This window comes from Leptodactylus fuscus, chromosome 7 (genome assembly GCF_031893055.1).
Source record: "Leptodactylus fuscus isolate aLepFus1 chromosome 7, aLepFus1.hap2, whole genome shotgun sequence".
NCBI lineage: Eukaryota > Metazoa > Chordata > Amphibia > Anura > Leptodactylidae > Leptodactylus > Leptodactylus fuscus.
The window spans coordinates 90459765-90479403 of NC_134271.1; the positions used below are offsets into that span (position 1 = coordinate 90459765).

General features: G+C 43.8%; 1 protein-coding gene across 1 annotated transcript in view; it reads right to left on the minus strand.

The window, feature by feature from the left end:
• The window catches only part of AMN (amnion associated transmembrane protein), a 65877-nt gene extending 50237 nt beyond the window's left edge, over window positions 1-15640 (minus strand). The window contains exons 1-3 of the mRNA XM_075280681.1: window positions 15580-15640; window positions 10637-10758; window positions 8187-8231 (exon numbers count right to left, since the gene is read on the minus strand). Of these exons, the coding sequence (XP_075136782.1) occupies window positions 8187-8231; window positions 10637-10758; window positions 15580-15619 (207 nt within the window). The 5' untranslated portion in view covers window positions 15620-15640. The remainder of the gene's footprint in view (window positions 1-8186; window positions 8232-10636; window positions 10759-15579) is intronic.
• Window positions 15641-19639: the final 3999 nt, after the last annotated feature.

Here is a 19639-nt window from a genome sequence, read left to right on the forward strand (position 1 = left end):
GCTTTACACCCCTCCACTGCTGCTATACACTGCTGCTTTACACCAGCTCACTGCTACTATACACTGCTGCTTTACACCCCTACACCGCTGCTATACACTGCTGCTTTACACCACCTCACTGCTACTATACACTGCTGCTTTACACCCCTCCACCGCTGCTATACACTACTGCTTTACACCCCTCCACTGCTGCTATACACTGCTGCTTTACACCACCTCACTGCTACTATACACTGCTGCTTTACACCACCTCACTGCTACTATACACTGCTGCTTTACACCCGTCCACCGCTGCTATACACTGCTGCTTTACACCACCTCACTGCTACTATACACTGCTGCTTTACACCCCTCCACCGCTGCTATACACTACTGCTTTACACCCCTCCACTGCTGCTATACACTGCTGCTTTACACCACCTCACTGCTACTATACACTGCTGCTTTACACCACCTCACTGCTACTATACACTGCTTCTTTACACCCGTCCACCGCTGCTATACACTGCTGCTTTACACCACCTCACTGCTACTATACACTGCTGCTTTACACCCCTCCACCGCTGCTATACACTGCTGCTTTACACCCCTCCACTGCTACTATACACTGCTGCTTTACACCCCTCCACCGCTGCTATACACTGCTGCTTTACATCACTCCACCGCTGCTATACACTGCTGCTTTACACCCCTCCACCGCTGCTATACACTACTGCTTTACACCCCTCCACTGCTGCTATACACTGCTGCTTTACACCACCTCACTGCTACTATACACTGCTGCTTTACACCACCTCACTGCTACTATACACTGCTGCTTTACACCCGTCCACCGCTGCTATACACTGCTGCTTTACACCACCTCACTGCTACTATACACTGCTGCTTTACACCCCTCCACCGCTGCTATACACTACTGCTTTACACCCCTCCACTGCTGCTATACACTGCTGCTTTACACCACCTCACTGCTACTATACACTGCTGCTTTACACCACCTCACTGCTACTATACACTGCTGCTTTACACCCCTCCACCGCTGCTATACACTGCTGCTTTACATCACTCCACCGCTGCTATACACTGCTGCTTTACATCACTCCACTGCTGCTATACACTTATGCTTTACACCACCTCACTGCTGCTATACACTGCTGCTTTACACCTCCTCACTGCTACTATACACTGCTGCTTTACACCACCTCACTGCTACTATACACTGCTGCTTTACACCCCTCCACCGCTGCTATACACTGCTGCTTTACACCCCTCCACCGCTGCTATACACTGCTGCTTTACACCACCTCACTGCTACTATACACTGCTGCTTTTCACCACCTCACTGCTACTATACACTGCTGCTTTACACCCCTCCACTGCTGCTATACACTGCTGCTTTACACCACCTCACTGCTACTATACACTGCTGCTTTACACCCCTCCACCGCTGCTATACACTGCTGCTTTACACCACCTCACTGCTACTGTACACTGCTGCTTTACACCCCTCCACTGCTGCTATACACTGCTGCATTACACCACCTCACTGCTACTATACACTGCTGCTTTACACCACCTCACTGCTACTATACACTGCTGCTTTACACCACCTCACTGCTACTATACACTGCTGCTTTACACCCGTCCACCGCTGCTATACACTGCTGCTTTACACCACCTCACTGCTGCTATATACTGCTGCTTTACAGCACCTCACTGCTGCTATACACTGCTGCTATACACTGCTGGTTTACACCACCTCACTGCTACTATACACTGCTGCTTTACACGCCTCCACCGCTGCTATACACTGCTGCTTTACACCACCTCACTGCTACTATACACTGCTGCTTTACACCCCTCCACCGCTGCTATACACTGCTGCTTTACACCCCTCCACCGCTGCTATACACTGCTGCTTTACACCACCTCACTGCTACTATACACTGCTGCTTTACACCCCTCCACCGCTGCTATACACTGCTGCTTTACACCACCTCACTGCTGCTATACACTGCTACTATACACCACCTCACTGCTACTATACACTGCTGCTTTACACCCCTCCACCGCTGCTATACACTGCTGCTTTACACCCCTCCACCGCTGCTATACACTGCTGCTTTACACCACCTCACTGCTACTATACACTGCTGCTTTACACCCCTCCACCGCTACTATACACTGCTGCTTTACACCCCTACACCGCTGCTATACACTACTGCTTTACACCACCTCACTGCTGCTATACACTGCTGCTTTACATCACCTCACTGCTACAATACACTGCTGCTTTACACCCCTCCACCACTGCTATATACTGCTGCTTTACACCACCTCACTGCTGCTATACACTGCTGCTTTACACCACCTCACTGCTACTATACACTGCTGCTTTACACCAGTCCACCGCTGCTATACACTGCTGCTTTACACCACCTCACTGCTACTATACACTGCTGCTTTACACCCCTCCACCGCTGCTATACACTGCTGCTTTACACCCCTCCACCGCTGCTATACACTGCTGCTTTACACCACCTCACTGCTACTATACACTGCTGCTTTACACCCCTCCACCGCTGCTATACACTGCTGCTTTACACCACCTCACTGCTGCTATACACTGCTACTTTACACCACCTCACTGCTACTATACACTGCTGCTTTACACCCCTCCACCGCTGCTATACACTGCTGCTTTACACCCCTCCACCGTTGTATACACTGCTGCTTTACACCACCTCACTGCTACTATACACTGCTGCTTTACACCCCTCCACCGCTGCTATTCACTGCTGCTTTACACCACCTCACTGCTGCTTTACACCCCTCCACCGCTGCTATACACTACTGCTTTACACCCCTCCACCGCTGCTATACACTACTCCTTTACACCACCTCACTACTACTATACACTGCTGCTTTACATCACCTCACTGCTACTGTACACTGCTGCTTTACATCACCTCACTGTTACTATACACTGCTGCTTTACATCACCTCACTGCTACTATACACTGCTGCTTTACATCACTCCACCGCTGCTATACACTGCTGCTTTACACCACCTCACTGCTACTATACACTGCTGCTTTACACCACCTCACTGCTACTATACACTGCTGCTTTACACCAGTCCACCGCTGCTATACACTGCTGCTTTACATCACTCCACCGCTGCTATACACTGCTGCTTTACACCACCTCACTGCTACTATACACTGCTGCTTTACACCCTTCCACCGCTGCTATACACTGCTGCTTTACACCCCTCCACCGCTGCTATACACTGCTGCTTTACACCACCTCACTGCTACTATACACTGCTGCTCTACACCCCTCCACCGCTGCTATTCACTGCTGCTTTACACCACCTCACTGCTGCTTTACACCACCTCACTGCTGCTATACACTGCTGCTTTACACTCCTCCACCGCTACTATACACTGCTGCTTTACACCCCTCCACCGCTGCTATACACTACTGCTTTACACCACCTCACTGCTACTATACACTGCTGCTTTACATCACCTCACTGCTACTATACACTGCTGCTTTACATCACCTCACTGTTACTATACACTGCTGCTTTACATCACCTCACTGCTACTATACACTGCTGCTTTACATCACTCCACCGCTGCTATACACTGCTGCTTTACACCACCTCACTGCTACTATACACTGCTGCTTTACACCACCTCACTGCTACTATACACTGCTGCTTTACACCACCTCACTGCTACTATACACTGCTGCTTTACACCAGTCCACCGCTGCTATGCACTGCTGCTTTACACCACCTCACTGCTACTATACACTGCTGCTTTACACCCCTCCACCGCTGCTATACACTGCTGCTTTACACCACCTCACTGCTGCTATACACTGCTGCTTTACACCACCTCACTGCTACTATACACTGCTGCTTTACACCACCTCACTGCTACTATACACTGCTGCTTTACACCCCTCCACCGCTGCTATACACTGCTGCTTTACATCACTCCACCGCTGCTATACACTGCTGCTTTACACCACCTCACTGCTACTATACACTGCTGCTTTACACCCCTCCACCGCTGCTATACACTGCTGCTTTACACCCCTCCACCGCTGCTATACACTGCTGCTTTACACCCCTCCACCGCTGCTATACACTGCTGCTTTACATCACTCCACCGCTGCTATACACTGCTGCTTTACATCACACCACTGCTGCTATACACTTATGCTTTACACCACCTCACTGCTGCTATACACTGCTGCTTTACACCACCTCACTGCTACTATACACTGTTGCTTTACACCTCTCCACTGCTGCTATACACTTATGCTTTACACCACCTCACTGCTGCTTTACACTTATGCTTTACACCACCTCACTGCTGCTATACACTGCTGCTTTACACCTCTCCACCGCTGCTATACACTGCTGCTTTACATCACTCCACTGCTGCTATACACTGATGCTTTACATCACCCCACAGCTGCTATACAACTGCTTTTTTGCACTACTCCACCGCTGCTATACACTGCTGCTTTGCACACCCCACCTCTGGTATACACTAATGCTTTACACACCCCACCGCTGCTATATACTACTCCACTGCTGTTACATACTGCTGCTATACATCACTTCACCACTGGCACCCAGTTTGGGGCTGATCTTAACAGGATATTCTCATTAGAGCAAGTTATTCTCTATCCGAAGCAAAGTACAGTACTTAACTATCTCAACCACTACTCCATTCAGAACAGGGGATCAAACATCCCCATTCTCGTAATCAGTGGGGTCATAGCCATTAAATCCACACACGTTTTCCTTATTGTGGCTGGATGATCTTCTCATACATGTAGTGTTATGCCTCATAACCTATCCATAAAAAGGAAATCATGGCTGGGTTTCTGACAAACGGCATAGAAAGGCAAAAATCAAGATAATAAGAGAAAATCCTTAAAACTCTGCATTTTACAGTACGAGCAAAGTGAAGGAGATTCTACATAATCTCATCAACATATGCAGAGAAAAAAAATGTAGCATGTGAAGAGTGTTCCCTATAGATTTAATAATGCAAGAAAAATACAGCAAAAACGCAATAGAAAACACTGTGGAAAAATGTTTTTCCACATTGTTTTTTTAGCTGTGGTTCACTACGTGGGGCCTTAGCCTTAAAGGGCTATTCCTACGTCGCATACTCACCAGTCTTCGCTCCTTCTTTCTTTCTGCTTTGTTGCATCATTGGTGGGCGGGGTTACTTATGCAAAGCCAGCAGCGAGATGACGTCGCTTCTATGCCACTGGCCCTGCGTGCGCGCTCATAGATGGTGAGACCAGTCAGTTCCCCAGCCTTCACAATGCTAATACAGACCCGGCATCCGCTGTAATAGAGAGGCGGATGCCGGGGAGGGTTACACGCCGGCACAGGTGCCTGTGATATCGCTTCGCTCCTGCCCTGCATGAAGCCAGCAGCGGCAGGAGCGATGCTGCTATTCCGGAGGGTGGCGGAGGAGCGGAACATTAATCCCGTGAATGTTGAGAATATCTCTTTGAGCACTGCGGAATATGAAGGCGCCATATAAGTAAGTAAAATACAGAAATAAAATAAATCCCTTATTTGAGACTGTTAGCGAGTATTGAGCAATGCCTGCCTATTTCTGCAGCCTCAGGATTCTCTATATGAGCAGGGATCCTATATAGTTTCTACTTTACCATCAATGATGTGACCTGTATATCCTAACACTGCATAAGACGCCAAGTGATGCAGTCGCTAAAATCGGTATACTAAGTAACATAAATAGAAGGGTGAAGCAAAGGATACTCCACACTGTGCTGCAAACAGTCATAGTAATGGTGTAAATGACTTTTTAATGGCAGATTTATAAGCATTTCTCCATACTAGGAGCACAGCTGTGTTATGCTTGTGTTTTATTTCATGGTTTTGGTTCTTTGTTTTTCTATTTCGCAGAGGGATTTTCCACTTTTTGGAGTTCATCACCTCTTTGTTCCTGTTGTTTTGCCTCCCCCAGTGTTATACATGTAAGGCTGAAGGATTTTATCTCCAATCCTCACCGTTTAAGAATTTTAGGGAAATCCCTGCAAGGGGGAACAAGGAAAATAAGGGCATTCTGGTCATGGACAGACCTTTAAAAAAAAAAGTTCTACCCTCCTCTTGTCTATAAAGATTGTCCTCCAATCTCTCTCTGAAACAGAATAGTTCAGACAAGTAAATGAGATTTATGGTGGATGAAGTGTGAATATTTGTGGTTGCATCCCTTTACTAAAGCTTTTGATCACAGTAATATGAAGGGTTAAATGGAAAAACATAAGGGTCATTCTGATAATATGGAATGTTTCAAAATGCTGGATTACAAAATGATAAAGATATCTCACAGGGTGTAGCTATAGTGGGTTCCACTGCTATTGGACCCTGAGTGGACCCCAAAAGTCCCTCTGCCACATAAAATATACCACTATATTTTATTTGGCACAAGGTAAGTGTGGGGGGGGGGGTCTGCACTGGGACCTGGGAGTTTTAAGTTACACCTCTGTTTCCTCATTGTGAATTATGGCTCAGGGGGCGAGACAACATGCCATACAATCTTCTTGTAATAGGACGCACATTTCTTATGGAATGTAGCAGAGCTAAGAATGTCACTTGACTATTTCTTCTATCCACTGAAATAATTGAGATTATACTGGGATTCACTATAGAAAAAAACTTTCAAGAAAGGTATCCAGCAATCAATGGTTAAACATGATGTAAAATCGTTTCGGAACAAATGTTCCTTAGTCGTAGCTACGACTAAGAAACATTTGTTCCGAAACGCGTCAGCCCGGACGCTCCTTTTATCCTGTAATTTGTGAGTCAAATATGGCCATACACAATATGGCATTTTTGTAAAAAAATTTTAATGAAGCAAAAATAAAAACTTGGCTTTTACATCATCTTTAACCATTGATTGCTGGATACCTTTCTTGAAAGTTTTTTCTACTGCTGAAGTGCTCCTGGCTGAGGAGTAATTATCCGTGCAATCCACCTACATACTGAGGAATGTAAGGTTTTTTTGAATCCTTTTTGATTTAACTTGGATCAGTGGGCTGTGTTTTCCCTTCTCCTCCTTTCCCCTTCACGTGTTATTGCAAATGGGATTCACTCTGCCCGACTCTGCTTCAATCCACTTTTGGGCTTCATGGGTTACTGGTTATGGCTAATGATAACCCTATCGGTGATGCACATCTAAGTCTGGCATCACATGACAAAGTTTCAGCCGTGAAACTTGGTCTGTGCGTTCACCGGATTTACCAGCCTGAACTTCATGCCAGGAGCTGCTGTATATGCAGTCAGAAGAATCCAGCATCCAAAGTAAGGTCAAAGAATTCAGGCATTATTCATCTACAGATAAAGAAGTCGTGCATTTTTATAAAACTGATGCCCTATCCCATTCCAGTGTATGGCACACATGAAAAGGAAGCAACAGCAACCATACTGGATGCCACCCAGCTTTCCAAGCTGAACTGATCATTTTACAGGAAACTATAACAAAACAAGGGCCTGGTAGGATAGAGCTGGGCTGCAATACCACTTACAACCTGTGGACAAGTGTAGTGCTGTTTTTGGGAGGAAGTGGCCATATTTTTCTCATGCTGGACACTCCTTTAGGTCTGGACCCCACATTGCGAAACGGCAGCGTTTTGGCCATGGCGGAAATGCAAAAAACTGTTGCGTTTTACAGTACTTTCAAAGTGGAGGAGATTCTGGATAATCCCATCCACACATTGCAGAAAATATCCTCAGTGGAAAAAAAAGCTGCAATTTCAAAAATACTTGCAGGGAAACTTTGCAGACTTTCTGCGAAAAATTCTGCATTTCTGCCGCAATCTTTTCTGCAGTGTTTTTGTAGCAATTCACAGTGGGGCCTTAGTATTAAGGGTCCATTCACATGGAGTAAACGCATGTATCACATTGAAAGCAATAGGTAAAGAAAGCCTCCCATTGATTTTGCGTATGCCGGCATCCATTCAAGTCAATGGGATCTGTTTTTTACGCCGCTCCCTCTGAATGAGTTTTACGTTCAGAATGAGCGAGCGTAAACTCCGTATGCAAGCTCCCTAAGAGAGAATGTTCTTGAACGGGATTGTCAGTTAATAAACTCCAGGATAGTAACATGTATACTTCTTACCAGATTGGTCAAGCGGTGGGGTGACTGTATAAAGACGGACACTCTCTGCAGAGAGAACACATCACATATTCAATTGATATACAGTGTACAGTAAGAACATATTACATATGTGAAAGCTCTACACACCCCTCCCCCACTGCTGCTCAGGGCACCCGTCTTTCCTGGCAGCAAGATGTTAAGACATTTCCATTTTTAGGAGCCAGTGTTAAAATGAAACTAAATACAACAGAGGCTCGTAGTCAAATGAGGGCAGAGGAAATCCACCCAAGATTACACCAGGGACTATATATGGAAGTTTGTGGCTTCCTAGGAGTCAATGCTATGATCACTGGGGGAGTGTTAAATCTGCATTGTAAATGCAGAAAACATGTTATAGTACCTGCAAAGTGAATGGGGTCCTGGCTAATCCCATCTGTGCGTGTACACTGCAGTCTTTTCTGCAACAATTTTTTGCAGTGATTGGCTACGTGTGGCTATAGCCTTAGGCAGGGGCCCCATGTGGCGTAAACGCCATGGTTTTTTCAGGGTAAGGGGGGTATCGTCACTCCTTGGGGAGAGACCAACATATAGGTGTGTGGAGACTTATTAAGCCTTTAGCACTCCACTTTGCAAGGGACTATGGGAAGAATATGCAAATCTGTCTTCCATGATGGAAGACAGATTTGCATATTCTTCCCATGGTTTTTTTCAGTCACTGTGTAGTAGATGAGATTCTAACATCCATTATTAGAGATGAGTGAGTATATTCAATTGAATACCTCCCCTCCATAGATATTGGTGTTAAAAAAAAAAAAAAAAGGCGCCGTGGGAGGGGAGTCTAATATTTCCCGCATGGTATTCGACAGAGTAAACCAATAACTATGCAAATCGAGGTATTTGATCCAATAGTAGTATTCGATCAAATACTATTCATCTGTAGTCCACAGAGGAAACCTGTGCAAACTTTGTGTAAAGCGCTGCAGGAAAAACACGTAATGTGCTATCGCCACAGTTTTTCCCCACAGCGCTTTTTTGCTGCAGAACTGTGTGGAGCCTTATCATAAAAGAGACTTTGGTGGTAGTCAACACCCTTTAAGTCTAAGGCCCCACGTAGCGAAAAAGCGCTGCAGGAAAAAAACAAAAATGGAATAAGCATACCAACCCCCTTTGGGTTTTAGATAGATACTAGGCAAAATACTGATGGTGTGAAAGGGCCTTTAGGTTTTAAGTATTGTCACAGCTAGCAGACTGACCAATTCATTTATCTGTCCTGATGCCCTTGTATAATCCTGGGCCCATGTATGCAGCCATGATCCTGGAGCAAAGCTCAGGACAGGTGCTATACCAATCCGATTTGCAGCCTGGGCTCACTGAGGACAGTAAATTGGAACGTGAATGCAGGGGCAACTCATGGATATCCTCCACATGTTGTCTAACCTTGGAGCTGTCACTTGAACATAGCTATATGAATGTCCCATTATGGCCCCTGTACACAGTATTATGTCCCTTAGTGGCCCCTGCACACAGTATTATGTCCCTTAGTGGCCCCTGCACACAGTATTTTGCCCCACTGTGGACACCCATAAACAATTATTATACTCTGGGGTCTTTTCAGACCCTAGAGTATAATAATCGGAGACCCAGGGGGAGAAAAACATAAAAAAACACTGTTATTCATCTATCTCCCGATTCTGTTGCAGTCCCTCCGCTGTCGGCCTCCGCTGTAGTCCATCTTCAATGACATCAGATATCACATGATCTGGGGCGCAGGCCGGGATCATGAGACGTCAGACGACTAGGCCTGAAGCCTGTCCGGATTGTGGAGAGATAAGTAATAGTGTTTTTTATGTTTCTTACCTCTCCCGGGCCTCCGATCATTATACTCAGGAGTCTGAAAAGACCCCCTAGTATAATGATAGTGCTTGTGGGGCCCGCGGTGTCACTTACCGATCCCGGCCCTGCCAGGATCGGTAAGTAAATAGGGCCCGTTACCAGCTGGAGTAACTGCGACCTGCATCAGAGTTGTCCTACAACCCCTAATTTCATTTGTCACTCTTCTCAATTTTCAGCTCTAATTTTTCATGTTTTTTTTTTAAATAACTTCCGTCATGTTGTTTGCACTAGAGTCAATTGGAATGGACACAGAATCAGTCTGTGACCGTTCTCTGCAACAGTTTAATGTCCATTGCTGTCATCCTATGATGGAAGACAGAAACTGACATTAACAGTAGTGTGAATGCCCCCTAGTTTATGTACTGCACTGTTTTTCAGAAAAGCTATATAAGGGGCCGTTCACACAGAGTAAACACGAGCTGATTATGGCAAAATACACATGTAAAAATCAGACTCCCATTGACTTCAATGCCATTTTTACACGTGTATTTTGCCATAATCAGCTCACGTTTTCTTTTTTTCTATCCTGATTAGTGTAGAATAAACTGGTTTCTTTATGGAAATGTAGTTTGCCTTACCTGGTCTTTTGAGAACATTGCTGTATCCTGGGCACAGGGAACTCTTTGTTCGTTCCAGTTGGACGCATTCTCAAAATTTGTGTTAGGGATCCAACGTTTATAAATGGCTTCTGAAACAGCAACTATTAAATTAGAAGAAAGAAACGTATGTCCACATTATTGCATTTCTCACAGGAGACATGGACACACAGATATTAATTGTCAAATTAATAAAAGTAGGAGGTTGTCCTTCACAACACCACTAGTGCAGCTGCAGGGGAGGACAAGATGGCTAGCGGTTCTGCAGTAGACTTGTACCAGAAGGCAGAAAATAAGAGGGGCCAGAGGTCATTCATTTCATCTGCATTATTCCAACATTTCATACCAAAATATTCCATAATGTGAGGCAGGAAAACCTGGGATGACCAGAGGAAGATAGTGTATAGAGCAGGGGTTGGCAACCTATTTCTAATGGCATGGGGTTTTTGTTTTTTGTTGGGTTTTTTTTAAGTCAAAGATGCAGTAGTCAGGGTGCCATGTAATAATTGTTAGGGCTTCGACCACTGCATGAAAGTCATATAACACAAACCATAGCGACAAACAGTGCATTCATGGATTGGATTTACATTTCATTTTTTTTTTCGTTGATGTGACTTTTAGCTGAACTCAGACTGGTCTGCAGGAAGCCTGCTTTGAGGTGGGCAGAAAATGCATCTTACACAGACCAGTCTTCTTGTTGAATAAATGCATTGAAATCTGTCTAGCTGTGTTGGAATGAACACAGGCAATTGCTTCCCTTTGACTTGGACCAGACACTAGAACATTGGGGTCTATCTATTATCTGGGCCTTTTTTCCCACTAGTTTTATTGTGATGTCTATTTATGATGTATATAAAAATACAAAAGCCCATAGCATGGTTATGGTTAACTATAATTGAGCACACACCAAACAGTGACATATACCCATCTCCACACTACCTAATAAAATATAACCTGGAACTACCTCTCCTCTAGCACATATTGGTAAATTCTAACTCGATAGAATTGTTACCACTAATGATCTAGGCGTATAGTATAACAATAGGGTCGCTCTGAACCTAATATTGTGCCTAAAGCTCCATGTTAGTGCCTGTTTTCACCCTAAACCATTACAAGTCCTTTTTAAGCAGATATAACATAGGTCGTCCTTTATACTGTCCATTATTACTGTCCCTACGGGGCGATCACACTACCGTTGGATGTCTGTTCTGATAGGATCCGTAAAAAAACAAAACAGACACCTATCATAACAGACAATAACTGACACTAACTGATATTGAGGTGTCTATTTAATGGATCGGTTAAAAAAAAAAATAGCATAAGTTAGTGTCCGTTTTTAATATTGTGGTTTTTGCTGAGAAAGCGCTGATCATAACGGACAATATAATGGATGACCGTCTGTTACTGTCCGTTAGCCATAGACATTAATGTTATAAAATAATGGACGTCTAATGTCCGTCGTAAGTCCGTTCTTTTGAATGAACACAAGTCCTGCACTCTGCAATATTGTCTACTAAAAAAACCCAAAAAACGGACATGTGACGGATTTGGTGAAAACGGATACTAAAGGACAACAGATCAAATCCCATTAAAATCTATGGGATTTTTAACCTGTATATGATGGATCTGTTAGTGTCCATTGTTAATATTTTGTAACACATGCTAGTAACGGACACTACTAACGGTACTGTGAACGCCCCCTCACAGACAACAGATCAAATCCCATTGAAATCAATGGAATTTTTAATGGATTTTTGACAGATCGGTTAGTGTCCGTTTTCTGATGGAGGCTAGCAACTGACACTAGCCATTAGTGACAAGGAAGGGGAGGATTAGGGACAAATATTCCTTGTTTCCATCTTAGAATGTTGTTTTCTTTGTATCTTTTTGGAATATTTTAGTAGTAAGTACATCCTAGCTGCAAGTAATTTAGTAACTTAATCTGCACCCATCAGAGGATCCACGTGCGAAGCACTCCAACTCTGAGCCATGCCATATTGAAGAATAGCTTCTACAATGGACATGGGGGGGGGGGGCAACATTCAGTTTTCTTTTTAAAGTTTCAGTGTGTGTATCACTTTCCTTCTCAAGTTGTATTTTTTCTTTCTGTGTCTCAGTATTACAGTATATTCCAGATCACGTCCAGTCATTATACAACTTAATATATGAGAAGTTATGAAATTAAAGACAAAAAAATCCCTGTGTATAATTCCCCTCATTTACTGTATCAGTAGTGATAGAGTCATTATTACGATTGGTATAGTGGCGGATTTCACTCACCAGTCAGTCCTCAGGGAGTGAAGGTAAAGGCCTCAGGACTGTCATTTCACATGAATAAAACCCCCCTATAGAGACATTTGGGAAACTGTGACCTATAAACCTCTTCAGAACCCCCTAGTTCCTCTTTTACTGAGCGACTCCTCTAATAATATCGAAAACATTCACGAGAAATCACTGTAACATGCCAGGTTCACGCTTCAGATCCATGTTTGGCATGAAGCAGCTTACGGGAACTGCAGTTATACGTGTATACATTTTTCAACCAGATTTCTGAAAAGCCCCACCAGGGGATGAGACCCTGCCCATGTAAATCTGTAGCTCTGACAGATTGACAAATATTAAAAATTGTCACGTGAAACCTATAACCCAAAGACAGAGGACATGTTCTCATTATGTAGATGTTCTTACTGGAAATCTGGGGTGAGGCTGGGGTTATACCTTTTTTAAAGGGGGCTGCAGTAGCCAGGAGTGGACCTTAAAGACTATTGTCTGTGCCTCGATTGTGGGCTAAAATGGGTATGTGTCATATTTTACGGTTCTTGGATATGGCAATCATATAGAAATGAATGGGTTCGTACTTGTATCTGCAGTTGCGGATTGCAATTACGGTCGTGTGCAGAAAGACTAAAATACTGTGGAAAAAAAAACACTCCATGTGAACTCATCCCAACAACACTTACTCCAAGTTTATAACAGTGTGTCCACAAAGAAAACATTTGTAGCTAATGTCAAATTATTTTGAGGTCTATGGTCTGCATTCTAGGGTCTCGGGTCTATTTATTTTGGGTTCTACTTATTTCCAATATGTAGGGTCTCTATTCACTTACCATTCGGCGGTGTACTTTTGAGACTGCTTATCTGTATTTATTTTGGGGTCTGTTTTCTAATGTTTGATTCTGGATACACTTTGGGGCTTGAGTTTAGGATATGACTTGGGAATGCATTAGGGTAGCAGAGTGGAAGCACTGCCTATGTAAATAGGGTAAATTTAATGTAAAATTGTATAGCAAGTCACTAATTCTGTGTAAAGCCACATTCTAATCCAGGGGTACTCTTCTACGTTTAGTAATGGTCCATTGACTGAGATCTTCCATCAGGTGAAAGTCAGAGCTGAATAGTAGCTGAGTTGCAACTGCAAGGCAACATAGTTTGGGTTTTTTTAACAACTAAATCGTAGCTGGGGGATGGCGCTCTCATTCACTTTAATGGAAGTGCCAGAGATAGTCAAGTGCTGTATTTCAGTCTTCTCTGGTGCTATTGAAGTGTATGGGGTCACTATCTGCCACCAGTCATTTCTGCATTCAGCCTGACTGTGGTGGGAAACTGGGGGAAAAAACTCCACTCTTAAGATCAGTTTGGGTCTCAGCGATCAAACCCCCACCAATCAGGACTCTATACTCTATCCTATGGACAGAGGATACATACTTTTCGTGGCATTGGTCAGCATAATATAACATCCTCATCTTGCAAAAATAGCCACAGAGCACATGTATAAGAGGACCTTCTTCTATCATCCTAATATGTCTGCCAGGAGAGGTAAATAAAAGGGTGTGGGTGAGCAGTAGTCAGAAACATAACATGAGGCAACACAGAAATGTCAGATTAATTCTTACCTGGAAAATGAATATAGCTAGTATAAAATAGTGCAAAACAGTATAAACACGTAGTAATAAAACAAAAGTGCTTAGCTTTTTGGTAGACACTGCAAATGCTTGAAAAACAAAAAATGAATGCATGTATTTTTTCTGCAATGTGTGCAGAAACTGTAAGATGTGTTGTTTTTTGCCATATGGGGCACTGGCCTAAGGGTGCTTTCACACGGAGTAACGCTCCGCTCATTCTGACACGTACACACATGTCAGAGTGAGCACAGTAAAACAGAATCCCATTGACTTCAATGGGTTCAGTCTTGCGTGCGCTACCCATTGAACTCAAAGGGAGGCTTTTTTACCTATTGCTTTCAATATGATACTCTGTGTGAAAGCACCCTAAGGGGACACTAGGATTATAATTAACACGAGAGGTAGGAGCACTATTACAGATTTGGCATTAGGCACAGGTGCTATAAAGGGATATTCCAATAATTACAAGTTGTTCTCTATCAACATGATAATGGAGACCTGTCTGATTAGAGGGAATCTGCCCCCTGGAACCAAGTTATCACAAATACACAGGTCCAGTATTAAATATGGTGTAAGTCATTTCCGCCAGTTTGTTGCACACATTACAACAGAATTGTTGTATTCTTATTAGTAAATCTGCTCCAGTGTGTGTTTCCTTCACTGACATAAGGTGCAGAAATGTAGAATCTCACCACATTTACATTTTTAAGAGTATTCTCAGTTTTCTTAAATTTTGAATATCATTTTGAGTTTTTCTTAACCATCATATCTTATATGCACACAGGCTTGAATCAAAAAGTGAAATTATGAGAAAGTGAAAAATAGCCTTTTTGGGATTATTGACATGTTTTGCATGCACAAATACAATTTCATGATCTGTGTGATCTTCCAGGATCAGGAGAGTGTTGGGGAGACCCATTTAATGTACTCCCATAGAAGACTGACATGTGTGAAAAGATTCACATTGCTATCATCGGCCTATGCTATCATGATGTGATATATGTTGGTAAAATGCGCACTTACTGACTGACAGGAGTGACAGCGAGATCCGTACTGTATTCATTTTCCCCAGAGTTGACTTGAGAAAGTGATTCCTGAACCTTGACCGGTGTCCTGTCATGTGACGAGGAGGAAGGGACCAACAATTCTGCACCTTCAGCACAATCCTCAAAGTGTGTTTTTTCTATAAGTTCTTTTATAAGGAGCTGTAGAAATCCATGGTTTTTTTTTGGCAATTCTTAATAAACATCTATTTCTTTTTGGAATTTGAAATTGCATGTGTGTGTATGTGTATATATATATATATATATATATATATATAGAGAGAGAGAGAGAGAGAGAGAGAGAGAGAGAGAGAGAGAGAGAGAGAGAGAGAGAGAGAGAGAGAGAGAGAGAGACTTATGAAATATGGAAACTTCAGAGAACTGTCATATTATATAGTAACCAAGTACTGTTGACCACTACGACTTGCTCCCACGTGTATGGGAATGAGGTGTATAGGTAGCATTTGCACTCTGATGCCTCTCATGATCATTTTGCCACATAAGACATTACGTTAATGACACATGGTAGGTTGGGGTTCAGTTACAAATTTAATATTGGACTCTAAGAGGTTTCAGTTATGCCTCTATCCAGGGTCGGACTGGCCTACCAGGGGACCGGTGATTTCCCGATGGGCCCTGTGCCTTTAGTGGGCCCTACCAGACCATCACTGCTTTTTTTTTAATAGACCATGGAGGTGCGGTAATGGTCTCTTCACTTACCTCTCCCTGCTCCTGGCCAGGTAACCTCTGAACTACGGACATCTAACCGATAGTGTTAGTTGGGATGACCAAGAAGCAGCTGCACAAATCTCCTTAAAATACAAAGACTGACTCTCAGCCCAGGTGGCCAACAGCCCTGGTTGAATGGGTTCTAATGAACTGGGGTGGATTTAACCCATGAGTGCAAAAAGTAGTTTTCATCTTGGAAGGCCTTTCCCTCCTGGAGTTGCCACTGCTACCGGAGGCAGGGGAGGACATCTATAAAAGAGAACGTCATAACAACATGTTCGACAGTAACAGGAGATCGGAAAAATAATTCAGACAGTAACAAACCAAAAGGAAGCATTCAGAGGCCTCCTCCTGTAAGAGACCACCATTGTCTCAGGAAGTTAAGTTTAAATAGGTAGGGAGGAGTGACCATACTTCACCATAAAACTTACATACACAAACTCTTTGAGACACTTAACATTGGAGTCTTTAATACAGCTACATAGGTAAAAATAATGGCCTCAAAACTAGGCCAGTAGTGCCATCCAGCGATATTGAAAGTAGGCTGTAAAAGTGTAACAGAAAAAATGATCCCCAGGGAAACAGGACCCCATAAAGGTTCCAGATTCAGAAGTGACAGCGTCACTTTCCCTGGCTCCATAGCCAAAGCTCCGATTAAGCGCTCAGCCAGGCCTGAAGCTGCGATGTGACAAGGCCAGGCACACCCAACCCTAACACAGAGCAGGAGGAAGAAACAAGGAAGCCTCAGGAGTAGAAAACTCCCAAGGAAAAGAGATGAACAACTGAAGAGGAGAAAACTACTAAAAAGCAAATAGATAACCCTCAAAATCCTTTTAGGAAAAAATGAGAGGACAAAAGAGCCTTCCTCCACCTGTCCCAACACACAGAACAGAAAAGAAAAAGAAAAAACATAAGGTGTGTGGGGGGGGTCTCTTTTGCCCTCTTATAGGGTTGCTGTCCTGCAATTAATTATGCTAATTGAAAATTCCACCTGTCCTACCAGCACACAGGGACAGAAATATCCCATATTGAGCTGCTTGTAGGACGTAAGGGAATCTCCTCTATCTCAACTTAGAGGAAACAGGAGGTGGTGAACCATTTTTCTAACAACTTTCCACATATTCCAGCACATAAACAAACCAAATAGAATGCATGCCAAATACACAGTACAAAATCTTTACATCGGTCGATCTTCAAATACAGATAGTTCATAACTAGGGTTTACTTTCCTTACTTTCCTTTCCAGAAGATTTACTTTCCTTACAACTCACCTGGCTTCCAGAGAGGACACATGAGCGCCACACCTCCTATGAGGCGACCTGAAGCGGCCGCTTCAGGCGGCGCTATGTCAGGACCCCAGGGAGGGCAGCATTTTTGATTACCTAAGCCAGTCCAGGACAAGCTGTCCTGGACTGGCTTAGCACCGAGTGGTGGTTTGGGGAGGCCACTGGAGCAGCGCTGCTCCAGCAGCCTCCCCTCATGTTCAGGCAGAGAGCAGGTCCTCTCCATGCCTGCTCTCTGCCTGTGAACGGTGCTAAGCCCCGCCCCTTGCTTCGCCACGCCCCCATCCGGTCCACCCCCTCCTCCGGGGGGGCGGCTTTCTGTAGTTCGCCTCGGGCGGTGAAAGGGGTAGGTTCACCCCTGCACATGAGTCAAGGAGAAGTGGAAAATGGAAACAATAAGAATACAGCTTCTTACCTTGCAGCTGCTTTTGGACCAGTTTCCAACGTCTTCCTGTCCCATTGATCTCTCTATCTGTTTTGTCCAAATGGGCAGTAATTAACCTCCGGCCCCAAGTTGGGCGGAAATTTCTGTGGGCGCAATCCGCTCTAAGCAACACTGTATTGAAGTCCAAGTTAGTAGAATTGTTATATGACCTGGCTCAGACAAACACAGCTAGATAGTGTGCATAGTGATAAAAGGTGGGATTTGTATAATTTAACATAACATGATTGGCTATAAAGTTGTAATATAGTTCTTGACACATAGCTATTGGTTAAGGTACAGTAGGCGCAGTATCCCATTAGGGCTTCTAAGGGCAGGATGAACTATCCTGATAAAACATAGGAAATGTGTATAACATGGATAACAGGCACAAGTTTGCATCCTCCATAGGTATAATTGACATGCTGCGATTTTCAAAAAACAGGTGCTGTAAAATTTTGCAAGTACTGTAAAGTGCAATGTTTTTGCAGCCTGGATACCTGGCCTGAAATTGCATGACAAAAAGTCCTGCAAGCCTAACTTTTCTGTCCGACAGTTTCAGTTAAATAGAGTGGACACCCAACAGTCAGTGGTGTCTTGGGCTCCTTTGGTGTTTGCTATTTTGATGGTCTGTTTATCCCTTCTTCTGGTCTTCCATAGAACAGACACATGGCACTTGTAAAAACGCAGCGTTTTACATTACCTGCATAAGTGGATGGGATTCACGTTTTTCAGATTGTAAATCGCTGCATACCAATTATACCTATGGAAACACCAGTGGATTACCTATGCTATAATAGAGGCAAAAAGTCTTTTCTGTAAAGAACGCTGCAGGAAAAAAATGCAATGCTTTTTCACTGTGGTCTTTTGCAAAGTGATTCACGTAGGGCCCCTTCACACGGAGTATATGCTGGCTGATTCTGAACGTGAAAATGTTCAGAATCAGCGGCGTTTAAAACAGATCCCATTGCTTTCTATGGGAGCCGGCATACGTGCGCTCCCCATAGAAATGAATGGAAAAAAGCAGCCCATTCATTTCTATGGGGAGCGCACGTATGCCGGCTCCCATAGAAAGCAATGGGATCTGTTTTAAACGCCGCTGATTCTGAATGTTTTCACGTTCAGAATCAGCCAGCATATACTCCGTGTGAAGGTGCCCTTAGGTTAATGCTAGGGCCCCACATAGAGTCCCACAGCAAAAAAACGCTGTTTGAAAAAACGCAGCGGCAATGCATCACAGTTTTTCCCGCAGGAATTTTCACAGAAAGTCTTAGGCTGTATTCACACTGAGTAACGCTGGTGTTTTTTGTGCTTATTTTTGCACATAGCGCCGCGTTAACGCCACGTATACGCGGCGCTACGCGGCGTTAACGCGGCGCTATGTGCAAAAATAAGCACAAAAAACGCCAGCGTTACTCAGTATGAATACAGCCTTAGACTTTCTGTTTTAATTATTCCTATAGGGAAACCACCAGCATTTCTGTAGGTATAATTGACATAATTTGATTTTCAAAACCGCAGTGTCTCCGCTGCGTGTATTTTTCGGCAAAGTAAGGATGGGATTCTCTAGCATCTCATCCACTTTGCTATGACTATATAATGTGCAC